We start from the raw sequence: 18,292 nt of genomic DNA, 5'->3' as shown, positions 1-18,292 counted from the left end.
AACTGCAGGGTGGCGGCTGAGCCCCGGAAAGTTTCCCGAGGCTGCGGGACACCCCTTCGGGGGAACCCCCTTCCACACCCACCTCCCCCCCACACCCCCCATCACTGCTCAGGGCCCGCCCTAAATGCTGGGGGATCGTGTGCCTTCCCCACCCCCACTCCACCTGGATGTACCACTACACGAAACCAATGAAGTCTGGCTTTTCCCGAAGACTACTCAGATGCTTTATATGGGAAACATTCTTCCCAAACGGCCACCCCTTTCAGCGTCCTACCTTCCTGAACCTTCGGTGTGTGTTTAGGGTCCCAGCTGGGATCAGCGCTGCCGCGGGAGGGGAGGGAAAGACCTGCCTTGGGTGGTTGGGGAAACCCAGTCCTGAACCAAGAGTTACCCAGGGCGTGTCTCACGGACCCTGCCAAGCAGCCAAAAGGGGAATCAAGAGTTTAAAAGGGAGTCGAGCCAAATTAATGAAAGGTTCAAAGTCCTCTTTGTCAACTGAGTGGATTTGCAGGCGTTTAGCTTGTCTGGTATTTCCAGCCCTCCCCCCACCCCACCCCCACGCTCCGGCGCTTACAAACAAGAGCGTTCCAATGAGATGAGCACCCCTCCTGATGTTATTGGGCATGCCAGCATTTGTTGGGGATAGAAAAGACCTGGGGCCCAGCGAGCCAGTGGCTCAGTGGTTGGCCTATGAACCAGGAGGTCAAGGCTGGATTCCTCTGCAGGGCATATGCTGGATCCCCAGTGGGGGGCGTGCAGGAGGCAGCCTATCAATGATTGATGTTTCATCATTGATGTTTTTCTCTCTCCCTCTCCTTTCCTCTCTGAAATCAATAAAAAATATATATATATTAAAAAAAGACCTGGGTTGGCTCGGTGGATAGAGCGTCGGCCTGCGGACTGAAGGGTCCCGGGTTCGATTCCGGTCAAGGGCATGTGCCTTGGTTGTGGGCACATCCCCAGTAGGGGGTGTGCGGGAGGCAGCTGGTCAATGTTTCTCTCTCATCGATGTTTCTAACTCTCTATCCCTCTCCCTTCCTCTCTGTAAAAAAATCAATAAAAAATATTTAAAAAAAAAAAAAAAGACCTGGGAACAACCGTCCTAACTGATCAGGGGACTAGATCAATGAAACGTGTTATAGTCATTTGACGAATGTTGTAAAGTTTCATGCCGTTTACTTATAAATGGATTTGAAGCAAAGAGCAAAATGTTGTCAACTCTGAATGGTGAATGCATAATTCTGTATTTTTTTATTTTCTTCCCCCAAAATATGTATTGGGGCTGACAGGGAATATTCTGAATATGTCTTAACTTTGTGACAGGGGTCAGCAAACTTTTTCTGTAAAAGGCCAGCAAATATTTTAGGCTTTACAGACCATGTGTCTGTTGGCAAGAACTCAGCCACTCTAGCAGCCGTAGACAAAAGAAAATGAATGTGTGTGGCTGTGTTCCAATGAAACTTTATTTACAACACTGAAAGTTGAATTTCACATAATTTTCAGATCACACAATATTGTTTTGGTTTTTCTTCAAACACTTAAAATGTATAAAACATTCTGAGCTGATAGGCCCCATGAAAACTGGTCGCATGCCAGACTGGGCCTGTGGGCAATAGTTTGGCAACCCTGCTTTACTAAAGAAACCAAAATAGATACTGGTTGATGCCTTTGCCTGTTACATGTTAAAATATACAATTCTGTATGTTTACATCGTGTTACTGAATTGCCTGTGTTTTGTTAAACTAGCAAACAGGCAGAAACTTAGTTATATGTGCAGCTGTGTAAAGTTAGAAGCCAATTATGTGAGAAAGGTAAAAAAAGAGTCCATTCAAATCTAAACTCTAGCCCAAAATCAACTTCTGGAAGAATTTCCTTAAATGCTGTGATCCGGGCCCTCCTTGTCCTCTCTCCTCTCTGATCTCCTATAGCAAGGACTGAACCATTTATTTGATGCTCAGCTACCCAGTCATTATTTTTCATTTTTTTAAAAATATATATATTTTTATTAATTTCAAAGAGGAAGGAACAGGGAGTGATAGAAACATCAATGATAAGAGGGAATCATTGATCAGCTGCCTCCTGCACGCTCCCCACTGGGGACTGAGCCTGCAACCCAGGCATGCACCCTGACCAGGAATTAAACTGTGTTGCCGAAACCGGTTTGGCTCAGTGGATAGAGCGTCGGCCTGCGGACTGAAGGGGCCCAGGTTTGATTCCGGTCAAGGGCATGTACCTAGGTTGCGGGCACATCCCCAGTAGATGTGCAGGAGGCAGCTGATCGATGTTTGTCTCTCATCGATGTTTCTAACTCTCTCTCTCCCTTCCTCTCTGTAAAAAAATCAATAAAATATATTTTTAAAAAAAAATAAACTGTGACCTCCTGGTTCATAGGTCGACACTCAACTACTGAGCCACGCTGCCTGGGCTATTGTTTACTTTTCACTAGTGCATTCTGACTTGCCAATAGAGCTATAAATTCCTGGAATATAAATAGGTACTACAGCTGATTCATTTGTTTACATTCAGCTTTGTGGTTGAAAACCGTGTGGTCATGCATACCTAGTTCAGATCCCAGCTTTGATAGTTATCAGCTCTGTGGCCTTGGACATGTGACTCTGGTTTCATCAGCTAAATGGGATAATAAACCAAGGGCACAGGCTGGGCTTGGGGTATAAATACAATCGTGTGGGAAACGATCATAGCTCAGTGCCTGGCATGTAAACATTCAAAGGCATTTGGCAGAGAGCAAAAGCCCCATCAACCGTGTTGCCTTTCTAATTAAAGTGAATTAAAACAACTGGCAGAGAACATCACAAGGGTCTTTCCTTGACATTCACCCCTCTTGTGATAAGAATCATCCCACTCAAAAATCATTTTCTTCTCAGCAACGGGAAAATAAGAACTGGCTTTGTTTTTTGAGGCTTCCCCTCCAGGAACACCAGAAAAAGAAAAAGAAAAAAAACTATGCTAGGCACACAGAGCTTGTTGTCTTGACAAGAGAGTGCCAGGAAAACAAGTAATCAGAGCATCCAAATCTTCTTTTGAAGAAAACTTGGACAGTACAGAGGAGGGGCTGAAAAGCAAGACTTTAAAAGTATCTCACCCACTGGGACAGAGCTCCTGCCAAGGCTCTGTCCTCTCCTTCCTGAACTGTTGGGTATCCTACCTGTGTTGTTCACTGAAGGTTCCACCTCCCAACCTTAAACATCCAGGTAGAGACATCAGGGTTAATCACACCATTATTCACTGAATTCTTTCCCAGTCAACAGGACAATAGAAAAATGCTGGCAAAAAAAAAAAAAAAATGACCCTGAGAAGTTTGACTCCAGCAGGCAGTGAGGTTGGTATGTTTGTTAGTTTCAGACACAAACAACAGTATAAAAGGGGAAGTCAGCCCAGGCACAGACGAAGTTCTTCATTTGTCTTAGGGGTACTATGAGAAGGATTGTCTTAGGGGTCCTATGAGAAGGATTGTCTTAGGGGTCCTATGAGAAAGACTGTCTTAGGGGTCCTATGAGAAGGATTGTCTTAGGGGTACTATGAGAAGGATTGTCTTAGGTGTAATATGAGAAAGATTGTCTTAGGGGTCCTATGAGAAAGACTGTCTTAGGGGTACTATGAGAAGGATTGTCTTAGGGGTACTATGAGAAGGATTGTCTTAGGTGTAATATGAGAAAGATTGTCAGGGGTCCTATATGAGAAAGACTGTCTTAGGGGTACTATGAGAAGGATTGTCTTAGGGGTACTATGAGAAGGATTGTCTTAGGTGTAATATGAGAAAGATTGTCTTAGGGGTCCTATGAGAAAGACTGTCTTAGGGGTACTATGAGAAGGATTGTCTTAGGGGTACTATGAGAAGGATTGTCTTAGGGGTACTATGAGAAGGAACAAAATCAGTGTAACCACCAAAAACATCAGGACCGATTTTAAGACACTTTGAACCAGTAGAAATGTTCAGGATATGAAGGTGGACACAAAGGAGGTCTGGTCTATATTGAGTACTAGATAAACGACAACTGTTACTATCAATTATGTGTTCAACAACAAACTCCAAACTCGGAACAGGCAGCTCTTGGGTAATGCACCCACTAGGTGGGATTCTCAGCTCTGGAACCTACTAGCTGTGTAACCTTGCGGGAGCCCCTGACTTCACCTCCTTACGCCTCAGTCTGTACCTGTTAAATGGGGTTAATGCTATTCTTTACCTTTTAGGATGGCAGTGAAGGTTACATGTGCTGATACACATAAGTAACTTACAGTAGGCCCTCTGGAAGTGTCAAGCTGTTTGTTCCTACTGCCCCAGGCTGGCCACACTCAACACCAAATCTGCTGGGTAGAATTCCCACCATGCCCAACCACTGGGTCTGGTCACACCTTTCTCCTCCTCCCCTTTGAGAATACATCCTAAGATCTCTTATAAACCCAAATGCCCACTGGCTATTTAGCTGCAATTTCCTCCTCACCAAATCCTTTCCCCCATTTAACCAAATCATCAATTTTTATACCCCTAATTATACCAGTCTGACTTACTTGGGGGGTGGGGGGGAGCCAATTAGCTATAACCCAGACATGTTCTGAGTTTGGGGATCACCGATGTTTCCAACGTTCCTTTTAACCCACTATCCTCCCCTGGAGAAGATGGACCCTGACAACCAATCTAAGTCACAGATGATGGGGAGCCATGGCCTCTTGATATTAGCTTTGGATTCCATCCTGCCAGGGTGAACGAGCAATCTGAGAGCAGAGTCGGGCATGCAAACTGCATTTGCACAGGGCTCTTTGCATTAAGGGCCCTTCACATTCTGTATTAAGGCTCTGCTTAATATATAGACCTTGTAATTTTACTTTGCACTGGGCCCCACAAATGATGTAGCCAGTCCTGGTCAGGTTGGCTGACTACCTGAAGGGTCAGCTGAGCAACCTTGCCCCACCTCTTGGGCCTTCTTACACTGAGGCAGAGGGATTAAGATCACTTCTTAGATTGGGAGGATCTAATCAATGTTTAAACACATAGAATATATTTGGGAGAATAAAAAGAAACTGATAATAGTCATGGTAACCCCTAGGGAGGAGGAATTATTTTACTATACAGTCTTTAAGAATATATCATTTTTACCCTCTACAAATGTAACCTTTCAAATAAATTTAAGGAAAGATTTTTAAACATCAACATACCAATTAATGTCTCTATCTCCACATTGAATCTCTTGTTTCCAGAGCAGCCATCTTTGGCCAGCAAAACACTCTAGTGAGTGGGAGTCATTTTACTCTGCTTCAGAGAGCTTTGGAGATAAATTATTTCCCAGCGGCAGGTTTAAATTGAACAGAGAAAGAGCCAATGATAGAAGCTGCAAAATTCGGTTGGTGTCTTGTTGCTGTTTTGGACTTGAAACGGGTTTTTCTGTGAACGCTCAAGGATAGCAAGTTCATGAACAGAAAGAGCAATGACTGGCGTCTGCTTAATTGCAGGGTTGAGTAAATTAGATGCACTGTGTGTTTGAGTGATGGCATCTACACAACTTTGAGCTTCAGACGCTTTCTTAATTTATAATCACCTTATTCATGATGAATTCCTAGACTTAAGTTATCACCATCCCTCACATATAGTTATAGAAAAAAATATAACCAGGCAGAAGATATAAGAAAGCCAACACCAAGAGAGTGAATGAAATATGCTTGTCATTGGTCCAAAAACTGTAAACACATCTTTTCCTTCTTAACTTCCGTCAGGGACCAACATGTACTCAGGAGGACACAGGGGCCCACAAAAGCACCATTCGATCCTACAAAGCAGGGATGCTTCAGAAGGAAATTCAAGCAACAGAAACACCTGTGCTTACGAGAGCTACCAACACCCATATGTGTAAACAAATTTACATAATGGTGGAGAGATAGCACAATTTCTAATAAGATATTGGCAATTTTGCCCAGAAAGAACATAATCTTTAACACTTATACTAACAGGTGTTTATTAACAAAAGTTGATGTCTTTGCTACCAGAAGGTAAAGGGAGAACAAAACAAATATGTATATTCTAGCAGCAAAACAAGACAAACGAACCCTAATGCAGTCTATTGACAAAACAGGTATAAAAAACATCATGTAGCCCGGCCAGCATGGCTCAGTGGTTGAGCATCAACTTATGGTTACGGTTTGATTCCCTGTCGGGGCACAGGCCTGGGTTGCAGGCTTGATCCTAAGTCGGGGGAGTGCAGGAGGCAGACACACACAATCACACACACACAATCACACATACACACACACACTCACACACACACACTCACACACACACACACTCACACACTCACACACTCACACACACACACACACTCACACACACATCATTTATGTGGAGGGAGTGTAAACAAGTCCAGAATCTTGCACTCTGCAGCATGGCCCCGCAGGGATGTTCTCACTAGAGGTGGTTTATCAGGGGCACCCCGTGAGAGGGCAGTTCCTGATGCAGCTGCCGGAAGAGCATCGCACAGCGGTTCCTCTCCTGGGTCTTCCCCAGAGTGTGGTAGAGTCGGGCCTGGAAGTAAACGACATCTCTGATTCGCTCTTTGCAGTCGACCTTTGCAAAATAGTTCTTGGCTTCATTGAGGTTCTCAATGGCGGCCTCCAGAGCTGATGGAAAAGGGGGGACATACCACACCTGTTTAACTCAACACTTTTATTGATTTAACATGTTCCAGACACTTTTTTAAAAATGTTAACTTAATTTTGTGTTTACTAGCTTTTAAACACATATTTAAATTTATCTTTTAATTTTTCAATTACAGTTTACTTTCAGTGTTATTTTGTATTGGCTTCAGGTGTACAGCATAGTGATTAGGCAATCATCTACTTTACAAAGTGTTCCCCCTGATATTTCCAGTGCCCACTTGGCATCATACACAGTTATTGCAATATCGCAGTGTTCCCTATGCTGTAAAGATACTTCTATATTCAACTCTTTGAGGAGGAAAAAACCCACTAGAGTCAGGTTTTATAAAGGGCCTTTAGCCTTGACTTCCTGCTCGGTGCCTGATTCTACACTCATTTGCCTTCAGCCTTCATGACAAACATGCATGTGAGAAAGCGCTTTAAATGCTGCCTGAAATTTTAACATAAAGTTATGAACACTCAGAACTTAAATACTGTCCCAAATGTAATGTCTTTTCTTTTTCCAGGTCGTACATTTTAGACGTTTGCTGCAATAGCATTGCCTAACAACCTTGGTACGGCTTCCTACCTTCTGCTTTGTTCGGTGGATCATAGGAAGCTGCTGAAGCCACCTGGCACTTGGCCACCAAGAACATGGCCCGGCCTTTGTCCAGGACAGCTCCGTCAGCCAAGATGGGCTCAATGGCCATGTGCAGAAGACTTAAGGCCTGTTCTGGGATTCCAAGGATGAGCTGGAAAAGAAACATCGTGGCGCTATACACACCCACAGGCACTACCCACTCCAGGGAGGGCTTCCTTTCTGGTCCTTCTCTCCTGAGGCCATGTCTGGCTTAGCTTCTCCCTGACATGTACTACATTTAGTGTGCACCATCCTCTTAGAAAACATAAGGTGCGACAATCTGATTTCAGACAACGATCGATACAGTAGGGAGTAGTTATTCACACTATGGGGAAGTTTTGTCTTTTTTACAAAAAGATTCAACACCAAATCCTTTAGATTGGCAATTCCCAAAGGGTTGAATTAGCTGTGTAAGGATCACTGGAGGAAGAGGAGGCTCTAAGAAAATATCTCAAAAGTATATAGTAAAAGAAACAATAGGGAATTAAAATGATATGCTAGCCCTAACCGGTTTGGCTCAGTGGATAGAGGGGTCCTAGGACTGAAGGGTCCTAGGTTCGATTCCGGTCAAGGGCATGTACCTTGGTTGTGGGCACATCCCCAGAAGGGGGTGTCCAGGAGGCAGCTGATTGATGTTTCTCTCTCATTGATGTTTCTAACTCTCTATCCCTCTCCCTTCCTTTCTGTAAAAAAATCAATAAAGTATATTTTAAAAAATAAAAATAAGTAAATAAAATGATATGCTAGAAAACATCTATTTAACACAATAGAAAGCAGTAATGGCAGATATGAGGAACAAAAAAGATGTAAGCATATAGCAAAAAAATAGCAAAATAGAATAAGTCCATTCTTATGCATAATTATGTTAAATGAATGAAACTTTTCAATTAAAAGAAAGACTGGCAGAATAGATGAAAAAGAATGTAATCTTATGATTACAGGAGAAAGAATCCTCAACAAATATTAGCAAACCAAATCCAGCAGCATATTAAAAGAATTGTACACCACAACCATCTGGGATTTATCCCAGGAATCCAACAGTAGTTTAATATAAAAAAAAATAAATCAATTTAAACCGAATTATTATATGTTAGCAATTCTACTCTCAAGTATACCCAAGAGAAATAAAACAATATCCACACAAAAACTTGTACGTGAATGTTGAGATCAGCCAAATGGTGAAACAACCCAATGGTCCATCAACTGATGAATAGTTAAATGAAACATGTATACATCCAATGGAATATGATTCAGCTGTAAAAGGGTTGTAGTACATGCTACAACATGAATGAACCCTGAAAAGATTACACTAAATCAAGAAGCCAGTTTCAAAAGGCCAGATATTGTATGACTCCATTACATGAAATACACAGAATAAGCAAATCTATAGAGACAGAAAGTAAATTAGTGGTTGCCCGGGCCTGGAGTGACTAATGGGAAAGGGTTTCTTTTTGGTGTAATGAAAATAATCTAGAAGTAGATAGTGTGATTGTTGCAAAACACTGTAGATATTCTAAAATATTATATATAGATAGATATTAGTATATACCTATAGATATAATATAGATATTCTAAAATCCACTTAATTGTATATTTTAAAATGGTTAAAATTATGACTTTTAGGTCTCGTGAATTTTATTTTATTTTTTCTATTATCAGAGAGGAAAGAAGAGGGAGAGAGAGAGAGAGAAACATCAATGATGAGAGAGAAGCATTGATAGGCTGTTTCCTGCATGACCCGACTAGAGATCGAGCCCACAACTTGGGTATGTTCCCTGACTGGGAATCCAACCGTGATCTCCTGGTTCATAGATCGACGCTCAACTACTGAGCCACACTAGCTGAGCATGAACTTAAGAAAAAATTATTCATTCTATAACTATTAAAAGCCTACTCTATGTGTAGGTCCTACTAGGTACCATGGGATACAGTAGGGAAAAAACAAGTGTCCCTTCTCTCATAGCCTTTCCATTCTACAAAGGGAGACAGAAAACAAACATTAAAAAAAAATTTCATTTCTAAAACCTTTCAATGAACATATGACTCCTTCACTTCTTTATTCTATTCATCCCCTTGTTAAATCAAGCATAGCTCTGGGCCAGCTGACCATTAATATGATGCAAATGTCCTTAATGAAGAGGCAAGTTCCCTTTACTGAATACGCAGCCAGGGCCACTAGGAGGTGTCAGCCTGCCACCAAGTTCACAGTGGAGGGCCTGCCATGGAGACTGCATTCCCAGGCTTCAATAGTGAGAAGTGAAAGCTCATTATAATCCTTTCAAAACCAAAAAGTAGTACCAGATCTGCCAGTTCTTGAGTACAAATATATGCTAAAATAAACAAACAAACAAAAAACAACACAAAACAAAACAGAGATCAGCTTACCTGGGCAAAAGCCAAGTTCAACACTGTTTCAGAGGCCAAGTACTGTAGCCGGTACTCCTTGGAGAGGGCCAGCGCCTGCAGGAGCACGGGCAGTGCAATGGTAGGGGAGGAGGATCGCCAATACAGCTCTGCCACAGACAGCAGGACACTGCCGAAAACGGGAGGACAGTATGAGAATGTCCACCACAAGGCACCATCTGCAACATGCATGAGAGACCCCCTCTTACCTGATCACCATTTCTGTGTTTCTGATTTTCTGACAATGAATCAATAATTTCTGTAAAAGCTTGTGTGCCTCTGTCATTTGATTCTGAGCCTGTAGTACAACTGCTTTTCTGACACAAACAAAATAAACATACTAGTAAATGGTTATGTTGACGTTTTGCAAGGGTTATAAGTATAGTCACTTTCAGGGTTAGAATCCCTAGTTCCTCAATTACAATGTAATCCCAAAAGGGAAGAACTGTGCCTAATATAATTTTCGTTAAAAGAAGAAAAGTGTGTTTATAAGCACATATGTGTGTGTATACACACACACACAAACACAAGAACAAAGTCTGGAACTATAGATATCACAATGTTGGTGATTATCTCTGGGTGGTACTTATTTTCTCCATTCTGCTTATCTGTATTTTCTCATTTCCTGTAATAAATAGAAAAAAGGTTTTTCTCTGCCCTGGCTGAGTGGCTCAGTAGTTTGGAGCATCATCCTGTATACTAATAGGTTGCAAATTTGATCCCAGGTCAGGGCATGTATGGGAGACAACCAATGTTTCTCTCTCACATTGATGTCTCTCTCTCTCTTATTGTCCGCTACCACGGCCCTCCCTCTCTCTAAATATATCCTTGGTGAGAATTTTTTTAAAAAGAAAATAGGTTTTTCCTAAGCTAAAGTTGATAAATTAATTCACACACAAAACATACAAGAATAAAGCCACCTGAGAATGAATTCACTCTGGGTTGGAGTCCTCCACTTTCTTACCTATATACACCCTCAGTGCTATGAAGAGCTGTGATTCCTGTAACAAGTGAGTCAGCCAAGTGATATTTGCCATCATGCATGGCTCTGTCAAACTGTATTTTCTGATCACAGAGCATCCATAACTAATAAGAAAAAATATAATTAGGGACAAATGACAAGTGTTCACCTCATTATCTAACAGAGATGAAAAAGTATTTGTGCTTGCTTAGCAAATATCCTAACAATTCAAACACATTTTTAATTTTTGCAATTAAAAAAATATTTCAAGTATGGCCCTGGCCAGTGTAGCTCAGTTGGTCGGTCATCGTCCCATGCACATGCTGGGTTATGGGCTCAATCTCTGGCAGGGGGCATGCAGGAGGCAGCTGATTGATGTTTCGATCTCACATTGATTTTTTTTTCTCTCTCTCCCTTCCTCTCTCTCTAAAAATCAATAACAAATATTTTTTAAAAAAATATTTCAAGTATGTGAACAAGCATTAATAAAAAAACAAACACATGTGTGCAAATCATCAACTTTGTCAAATCACATTTTGCTTTCTTTCCTTCAGATACTATTAAGACTACTGAAGTACTTTACAATTTCTACTCCCTTCTCTATGTTTCCAAAGTAAGCACTTGACTTGGTATCTATCATCCCCATTTATGTTCTTATACTTTTACAACACACATACTTATCCTTAAACAGCATGTAGTATGATCTTGCACGTTTTTAACTTTGTATAAATAAATAGTATCATACTGTACGCATCCTTTGACAACTTGCTTTTAAGCTCAACATTATTTTGGGGGTTTACACATATTAATACAAGAAATTATAGTTCATTCCTTTTCACTAATAGTTTTCAATTATATGAATAAGTGACAGCTTATCTATTCTCGGGTTGATGGGTATTAGGTGGTATCGATTTTTCACTCTTCTGAAAAATGCTGCAATAAACACTTTCACATACCTCTCCTTGTACAAGTTATCTCAGGGATACAGCAAGCAGAGGCAATGCTGGGTTGTAGCACATATGCGCTTCACTTTAATATAGAAGCCCTTTGTTCTTCAAATGGACTGTACCAGTTTACAGCCCCACCAGGAGCCTATGACATTACCCTCTGCTCCACATTCTCACCGACAATTGCTACTGTCAGGTATTTTACTTTTGGCCAATCTGATTGGTATGAAGTATCTCATTATTATTTTAATTTGTAGTTCCCTGACCACCGGTCAGGTTGATACATCTATCTGCCATATAGTTTTTTTTCTGTAAACTGTAATTAAATTGCATCTTTATTTTACTGTACACCTTCTTGGTTACAGCTAGAACTGCAATGGAAATTATTTCACCCATTAGCACTACCACGGAACCACATTTCATCCTTGGGTGCTATCTTCTGTCTTGTTTCCCCTCTGGGTGCTCTGAGTTCACACGTCAGCACAGCTCACATGCTCACACCTTATCTAACCACCTATGTGAATGACCACCCCAGGGACCAGCAGTGGGAGATTCCCAGGCCTTAATCCTGAAGACTAAACACGGTAAGGGAAGGAAGAGAAAGAAGGCCCTTGTAACCGTGTTTTCAGCCCCTTCAGAGACGAAAGTCAGTTCAGGGAGAAACAGAAGGCCAGGACAGCCCTCTGGGCACAACATCTTCCCACAAGGTTATTCAGTCCTGGGAGGAAAAGATTAGGGTTGCTAAGTACGAGACAAAATAACAAAACTGAGACCTAATTCCTGATCTGTTGAAGGACGTTGATAATTTCTTTTCTTATCCCTGCACAGTTGGAGATGTTAAGAATACTAATTTAAAACCATGAAGACAAGAGCAGGGGAAGTCCCCTGCTTTAAATCTTTTCTCAGAGTTTATTTCTCAGGCTTCTTGAAGAGAGCTTACAGAGTCTCCTAAGTAAGTACCCATGTTGACCTCAATGCTTGTATGTTACAGAAGAACTGACATGAGAAACTGAGGGGAGATTCTACATGAGCACACTTTGACACCAGTACAGTAAAAACGGTCTTTTCACAAATAAACCCGAGGTCACACAGAGAGCATACCTGGGCATGCTGACTATTCGGTGGGAATCTTTCCTTCAGGTGCTTCAATACCTCGGAAGCTGCAGCGAAACAGCCCTAAACAGAAAGACAGGATGTGATGAGCACACCTGTGCAGCCACACCTGCTGCACCACGAGCAGGGAGCAGACAGGATTCACCCTCCTTGGTGCGGCCAACCAGACCTGTCCCTGACGTGCCCAATGCCCTTCTCAAGCATAGAGGAAAGAACTGGCAGAGCCTCCCTTGCTCCAGAAGCCCACCGACCTGGCCACCTCCTACCTGCTCCGCATGCAGCTCTGCGAGGTGGCAGAGCGCGACCGCAAACGATTCCGTGTTGTTCTGCTGCACGCCCGCATTCACCGACTCCAGGCTGTTCATGCTCAGCAACATCTGGGCTTGCTGCAGCGCCATGGTGCTGGGGGAGGGGACAAACAGGGACTCCCATCCATCAAGGGAACCAGGCTGCCCTCCGCCACACCCCACACTTCTCTTGAGTGCAAATGGAAGGAAGTTAAGCCCCACTGCAAGTTCTGGCTTTGTGGGAACGGCTGCCTCCCAGGAAAGCGGGAAAGCACCCCGATGTGCAGCCCCAGAGGAAACGTAGTGGTTATGGCACAACAGGGAGCTCTGAGCGCCAGACACCCTCCTCCCCATTGCCTGTGGTCACGGTGTATTCATTCGTTTTCATGGGTAAATTCAGACCCGATGCCACCCTGGTACCAGTTGCTGTGGCAATATATTCAGTGGCCAGTGTCTGCAGTTGTTTCAGACCACATCCTGCCAAAAAATTATCTCACATACAAAACCCAGACTGGCCATATAGGCACTTCCTTTCATTACTGAATTCCTAAAGATAACAGATTGTTTAGGTGAGAGGTAAGGTTGTGACAGGACTCCAGGATGAAAAATCTGGTTCAGAAGTTTACTTCCAAGCTAGAGACGCAAAACAGAAATTAAACACAAGGCTGGAGATATTCCAGAGAACACAACTTGAGTGACCATGGCCCATGCCTCCTGCGAACAGAAAGAGGCGCTGCCCGTCTCAGAGCACAAGGGCACTGTGCTTGGAGTCAGAGGACACCGTGGCTCATAAGTGGCTCTGTCACTTATTAACTACACTGTGGTCCTGGGCAGATCAGACAGATGTGTGAACTTTGGTTTATGCATCCTACAAGGGAGATCTGCCAGCCTCCACCCGTCTCTAAAAGGACCCACACCCTATGGCCTTGACTGTCTGCCTGAAGACTGACCTGCGGCCATAGAGCCTCCAGATGGCCGTTTTCTGGGCGATGCTGATGTCGATGAGCTCTGACAGGCTGTGTTTCCAGTGCAGGAGGTCAGAGTCCTTTAGAGCATCCATCAGTTTATTTGCTGTCTTCCCAGCAAAAGCCCTCTGCTGAACTAGGGATTGGATGCCCAGGGAGGCAAGGTACTAAGGGGACAAATAGAGATTTTACATGACGAGTTTGTTTTGCTCTTCAGAAATTTGGCATATTTCACACTTTAGCACATGCACAGTGACAACACTGCTTACCAGGAAAGTACCTACAGCCTGACCCCGCCCCGTATAAAACATGTTCTTGAAAAACAGGCTGGAAGAGAGGCTGACGGTACACAGAGAGAGCCAGGGCTTTGACATTAAATGGACCTGTACCGAAACACCGCCCTACTACTTTCTATGTGTCTTGGGGCCAGTCACTTAGCGTTTGAGCCAAGCCTCAACTTCCTTGTCTGTAAAATGGGCATCCCAGCTATCATAAAGAATTGCTGTGAGGATTAAAATGAGATAATATGTTAAACAGTGCTGGGCACATTATGTAGCAAGAGATTAAAAGAGGGTGCCTATTATGAGCATAATTTATGGCATGGTTTTCAAGGGTGAACGGCATAAATCCACAACAAAAACTGTATTTAAAAAGTCTCATTTATTTTAAGGAGACACTTACCACTTACTTTTCTCCTTATCATCAATCTGTACATGTAACTTTCCTTCCCCAGAAATGAGTCAAGCGTACAATTTGCAGATTTGAAAAGCATATACTTTAAGTGACTGCACATGATTACTTCCAATTTTCCCGGAACTTGTTGCAAACTATATGAGACAGATGCTTAAGCAGTCACACTGCCTACAGTCCAGGTTTCAGTGGGTGGTTTTTGAGATGGAATAAAGTTCTTGAAGCAACATTAATCTAGATCAGCCGTGGGCAAACTACGGCCCGCGGGCCATTCGGCCCGTTTGAAATGAATAAAACTATTGGAAAAAAAAAGACCGTACCCTTTTATGTAATGATGTTTACTTTGAATTTATATTAGTTCACACAAACACTCCATCCATGCTTTTGTTCCGGCCCTCCGGTCCAGTTTAAGAACCCATTGTGGCTCTCAAGTCAAAAAGTTTGCCCACCCCTGATCTAGATGCTAAGAGCCATTACTACTTCATGCGTGGAGACTAAGCCCTTTCAATGTCCCTCAATATCTATCATTGAGGACGATAATTCAGGTCCTTCCCTGTCACTCAAAATGAGAAAGGAAAAATCTGCCTATCAGGTTTGCTGGTTCCTAGCTCTGTTTATTGTTAAAACAAGGATCAGAAAACTTGTTCTCTTAGGGACCAGACAGTAAATAACTTGGGTTTTGCAGACCACGTCTGGAGTCTGTTGCATATTCTTTTTTGTTAGTTTTCCCCCCAACTATTTAAAAATGTAAAACCCATTCCTAGCCCGAGGGCCACATATGAGCAGGCAGCAGCCAGATTGGGCTCTAGGGCTGTAACATTTAAACCAATCCCTGTTTTAAAAGTAAGCCTTTCCTGAAAAATTTCTAAGTAAATATGGGGACGTTAATATGGATCAATAAACTAAAAACAATCTCATCAAACTGATCAATGGAATTTTCACAGGTGTTATTAGGATAAAGGGAACAGAGAGAAACCTATAAAACAGAATTTAGTGTTTAATTAATAATTAAGATCATATGAAACTACCAAGAATAAAACCACACCATTTATTTAAATAATCTCACAGAAAGATGACCCTTACCGGTAACCCAAAATGCACTGCTTTCTTCACAGAATGTTCTAGCAGAACATAGCTATCGGATCTCTTCTGCCCCAGCACGTAGAGCCAGCTCTGGTAAGAGAAATCATTAACGTTTATCCTAACAATAACCATGGGTAATGTTCTATTGAACTATCAGCATGGTTGTAAGTAAGAATTAAAAGGAACAAAATAAATCCTCTAACATACTCTTTCATGAAGCATGAACCAAAATGAAGCCATCAAACACATGAAAACTACCAGACAAGCCATTGATTTTCTTCACCTTTGAGAGCAATGAGTGGCAAGGTTCTAGAAAAAAAGCATGAAGCCCCCATATGGCTTTTAATTGAAAAAGTGAGTCTCAAAGTGATGGTTAAATAAATTCTGTGTTCTATTTGTGCTTGGTGGTTATGCTTTCACAGGATAACATCTCAACCAGTTATAAGGTTAATGCCAATATTTAATGTGATAGTTTGCATTGCACTAAAATTTGTAGATAAGATCAAGCCTGGCTGGTTTGGCTCCGTGGTTGAGCATTGAACCATGAACCAAGAGGTCCCTGGTTCGATTTCCGGTCAGGGCACATGCCTGGGCTGCACGCCTGGTAGGAGGCATGCAGGAGACAGCTGATCAATAATTCTCTCTCATCATTGATGTTTCTATCTCTCTCTTCCTCTTCCTTCCTCTCTCTCGCTCTAAAATATATTTTAAAAAATACAAATATATTTTAAAAATACAAATATATTTTAAAAAAAGAATCACCACCAAAGCCAAACAAATGTCATGAATTAGGAAATAAACAAATACGGGCTGCCTTTCCTGAATTACCACGACTTCCTAACTAGTTTCCCCTCACTGCAAGAACCTTTGCTCTGACTACAAAACAATCTGATTCAAATCGGGCCTTCCAAAGGCCAACTCAACCCACGGGCAGAATTCCCAAGGCAGGAGGGTGGCCTTACCAGGCAATGCTGGAGACACACGTGGTCGTTGGACTCCTGGGCGATCCTGATTGCCTCCTGCAGGGCGAGCTCCGCCTGTTGACTAATGACAGGCTGAACATTAATATCTCATTAAGAATCACAAACATGCACAAGTAACGGAAGCAGGAAGACATCAGTACAGTAATTCATTTAAGAGCAGGTCTCTGCTTTGGAAGCTGCAGCTATGGACTTATTCCCTCAGAGGCAGTCCCTTGCCCCAGCAGCAAGAAACATTAACAGTGGATATATAGCACCTGCCCCTTCTAAGGTGGATTTCTACTAAAAGGAGCATCAGGAATTGCTTTTCTTGATCTCAGCTGCTAAGAGTTTTATTTTAACTCTTAAGGCCAGGGAAGAGGCACAGAGCGAATACGTATTTTACTTTTCATTGCATTCCCTTCTGCATTATTAAAAATTTTTTTTTTACTATAGCATTTGATGCTTCTATACTTTTTCAAAACTAGTTTTAAAAAGTATTTTGAGGATTATCCACTTCTGAGATTCCTTTTTTCTGCTCATGTAGTTCCCCTTCATCTCTGATGTCTCTCCCACCCTCTCCACTTCTGCAGAAATTCAGTCAAATATTCTTGGCCCCACTGAACTCGCACTTGTGAAAATTCCCACATAAGAGCTATCTGTACCCCATCTTGCAGTGCATAGTTAAATACTACTGTTTATTTAATCAGTGTTAACTATTTTTTTCAACTAGTTTATTAACCATAGAGAGCACAAGTAAAGTCTTAAACTTTGGCCTTTTCAGTGGCAAGTGACATAATAGAAATCTTATCAATGCTGGGTCACTGAGTATCTTAAAATCAACTTTATGGATATCACTTCTTTAGAGAAAATTTATATAAGGAATATTCTTTCAATACCAGTGCAATAGCCTCACACAATTCATTTTAATTGGGGAGAACTGAACAGTTCCAAGTAACTACTTGTTTAAATACAAAACCCAGATACATTCCTACCTAGTTTACATGTCATTTATATCCCTTCAGTAATGAGATGAGCAGAACATAGGCTATTTGAGGGCAGGAAGCATGTCTTCACACACAGGCCCCCAATAAATATCGGTTGATTTAACTTTATTGAACATGTGATGACCAAACAAATAATGGTATGTTTAGAGAAATGGCTTCTGGGAGAACTGTACACTACAATGACTAAAGAGAGATTATTTTTCCCAGTTAGGAAGAAAAGGTAGATTACCAACACAGAAACAAAGTCAGGCAAAATCCTCAAAGGACTTTATGGCTTTTCACTGCTGCTAGGCAGAAAAACCTCTGGTAAAAATTTTCAGTAACAGAATATTTCCATGTTATTTATACGACATGGCTTTGAATGCTCCGGTGAGGTATTCAAAGACTGGCCCACACACAAGCTCCAGTCTACGTCCCTTTTAAAATGCAACAACCAGAAGTTAATAGAATTTTGGGTGTTGTCTGGGTCATACAGCAAGTGCAGAACTCTCAATTCTTGAACTCTGGACATTGCTTCTATTAACACACTCTAGAGTCTCTAGTCAAAGATGCCAGTAGCAGAAACCACGTTTCTTCCAGAAAAAGCCACAGG

The 18,292-nt window shown here is 42.0% G+C and overlaps 2 protein-coding genes and 1 long non-coding RNA gene across 3 annotated transcripts in view; 1 reads left to right on the top strand and 2 right to left on the bottom strand.

The window, feature by feature from the left end:
- The window catches only part of CAMKK2 (calcium/calmodulin-dependent protein kinase kinase 2, beta), a 41,969-nt gene extending 41,631 nt beyond the window's left edge, over positions 1–338 (bottom strand). The window contains exon 1 of the mRNA XM_006768991.2: positions 275–338. The gene's annotated coding sequence lies outside the window, so the exon portion shown is untranslated. The remainder of the gene's footprint in view (positions 1–274) is intronic.
- Positions 339–3,533: 3,195 nt separating this feature from the next.
- Positions 3,534–3,861, top strand: LOC107183958. The gene is made up of 2 exons (XR_001514777.1): positions 3,534–3,662; positions 3,715–3,861. It is a non-coding gene; the product is annotated as an uncharacterized LOC107183958 (long non-coding RNA).
- Positions 3,862–6,330: 2,469 nt separating this feature from the next.
- The window catches only part of ANAPC5 (anaphase promoting complex subunit 5), a 27,127-nt gene continuing 15,165 nt past the window's right edge, over positions 6,331–18,292 (bottom strand). The window contains exons 9-18 of the mRNA XM_015567267.1: positions 16,697–16,778; positions 15,735–15,824; positions 13,947–14,128; positions 12,976–13,111; positions 12,698–12,772; positions 10,653–10,774; positions 9,898–10,005; positions 9,671–9,818; positions 7,235–7,397; positions 6,331–6,627 (exon numbers count right to left, since the gene is read on the bottom strand). Coding sequence (XP_015422753.1) covers positions 6,416–6,627; positions 7,235–7,397; positions 9,671–9,818; positions 9,898–10,005; positions 10,653–10,774; positions 12,698–12,772; positions 12,976–13,111; positions 13,947–14,128; positions 15,735–15,824; positions 16,697–16,778 — 1,318 coding nt within the window. The 3' untranslated portion in view covers positions 6,331–6,415. The remainder of the gene's footprint in view (positions 6,628–7,234; positions 7,398–9,670; positions 9,819–9,897; positions 10,006–10,652; positions 10,775–12,697; positions 12,773–12,975; positions 13,112–13,946; positions 14,129–15,734; positions 15,825–16,696; positions 16,779–18,292) is intronic.

This window comes from Myotis davidii, unplaced genomic scaffold (assembly GCF_000327345.1).
Source record: "Myotis davidii unplaced genomic scaffold, ASM32734v1 scaffold223, whole genome shotgun sequence".
Lineage (NCBI taxonomy): Eukaryota > Metazoa > Chordata > Mammalia > Chiroptera > Vespertilionidae > Myotis > Myotis davidii.
This window is presented reverse-complemented; position numbering and strand designations above follow the sequence as displayed.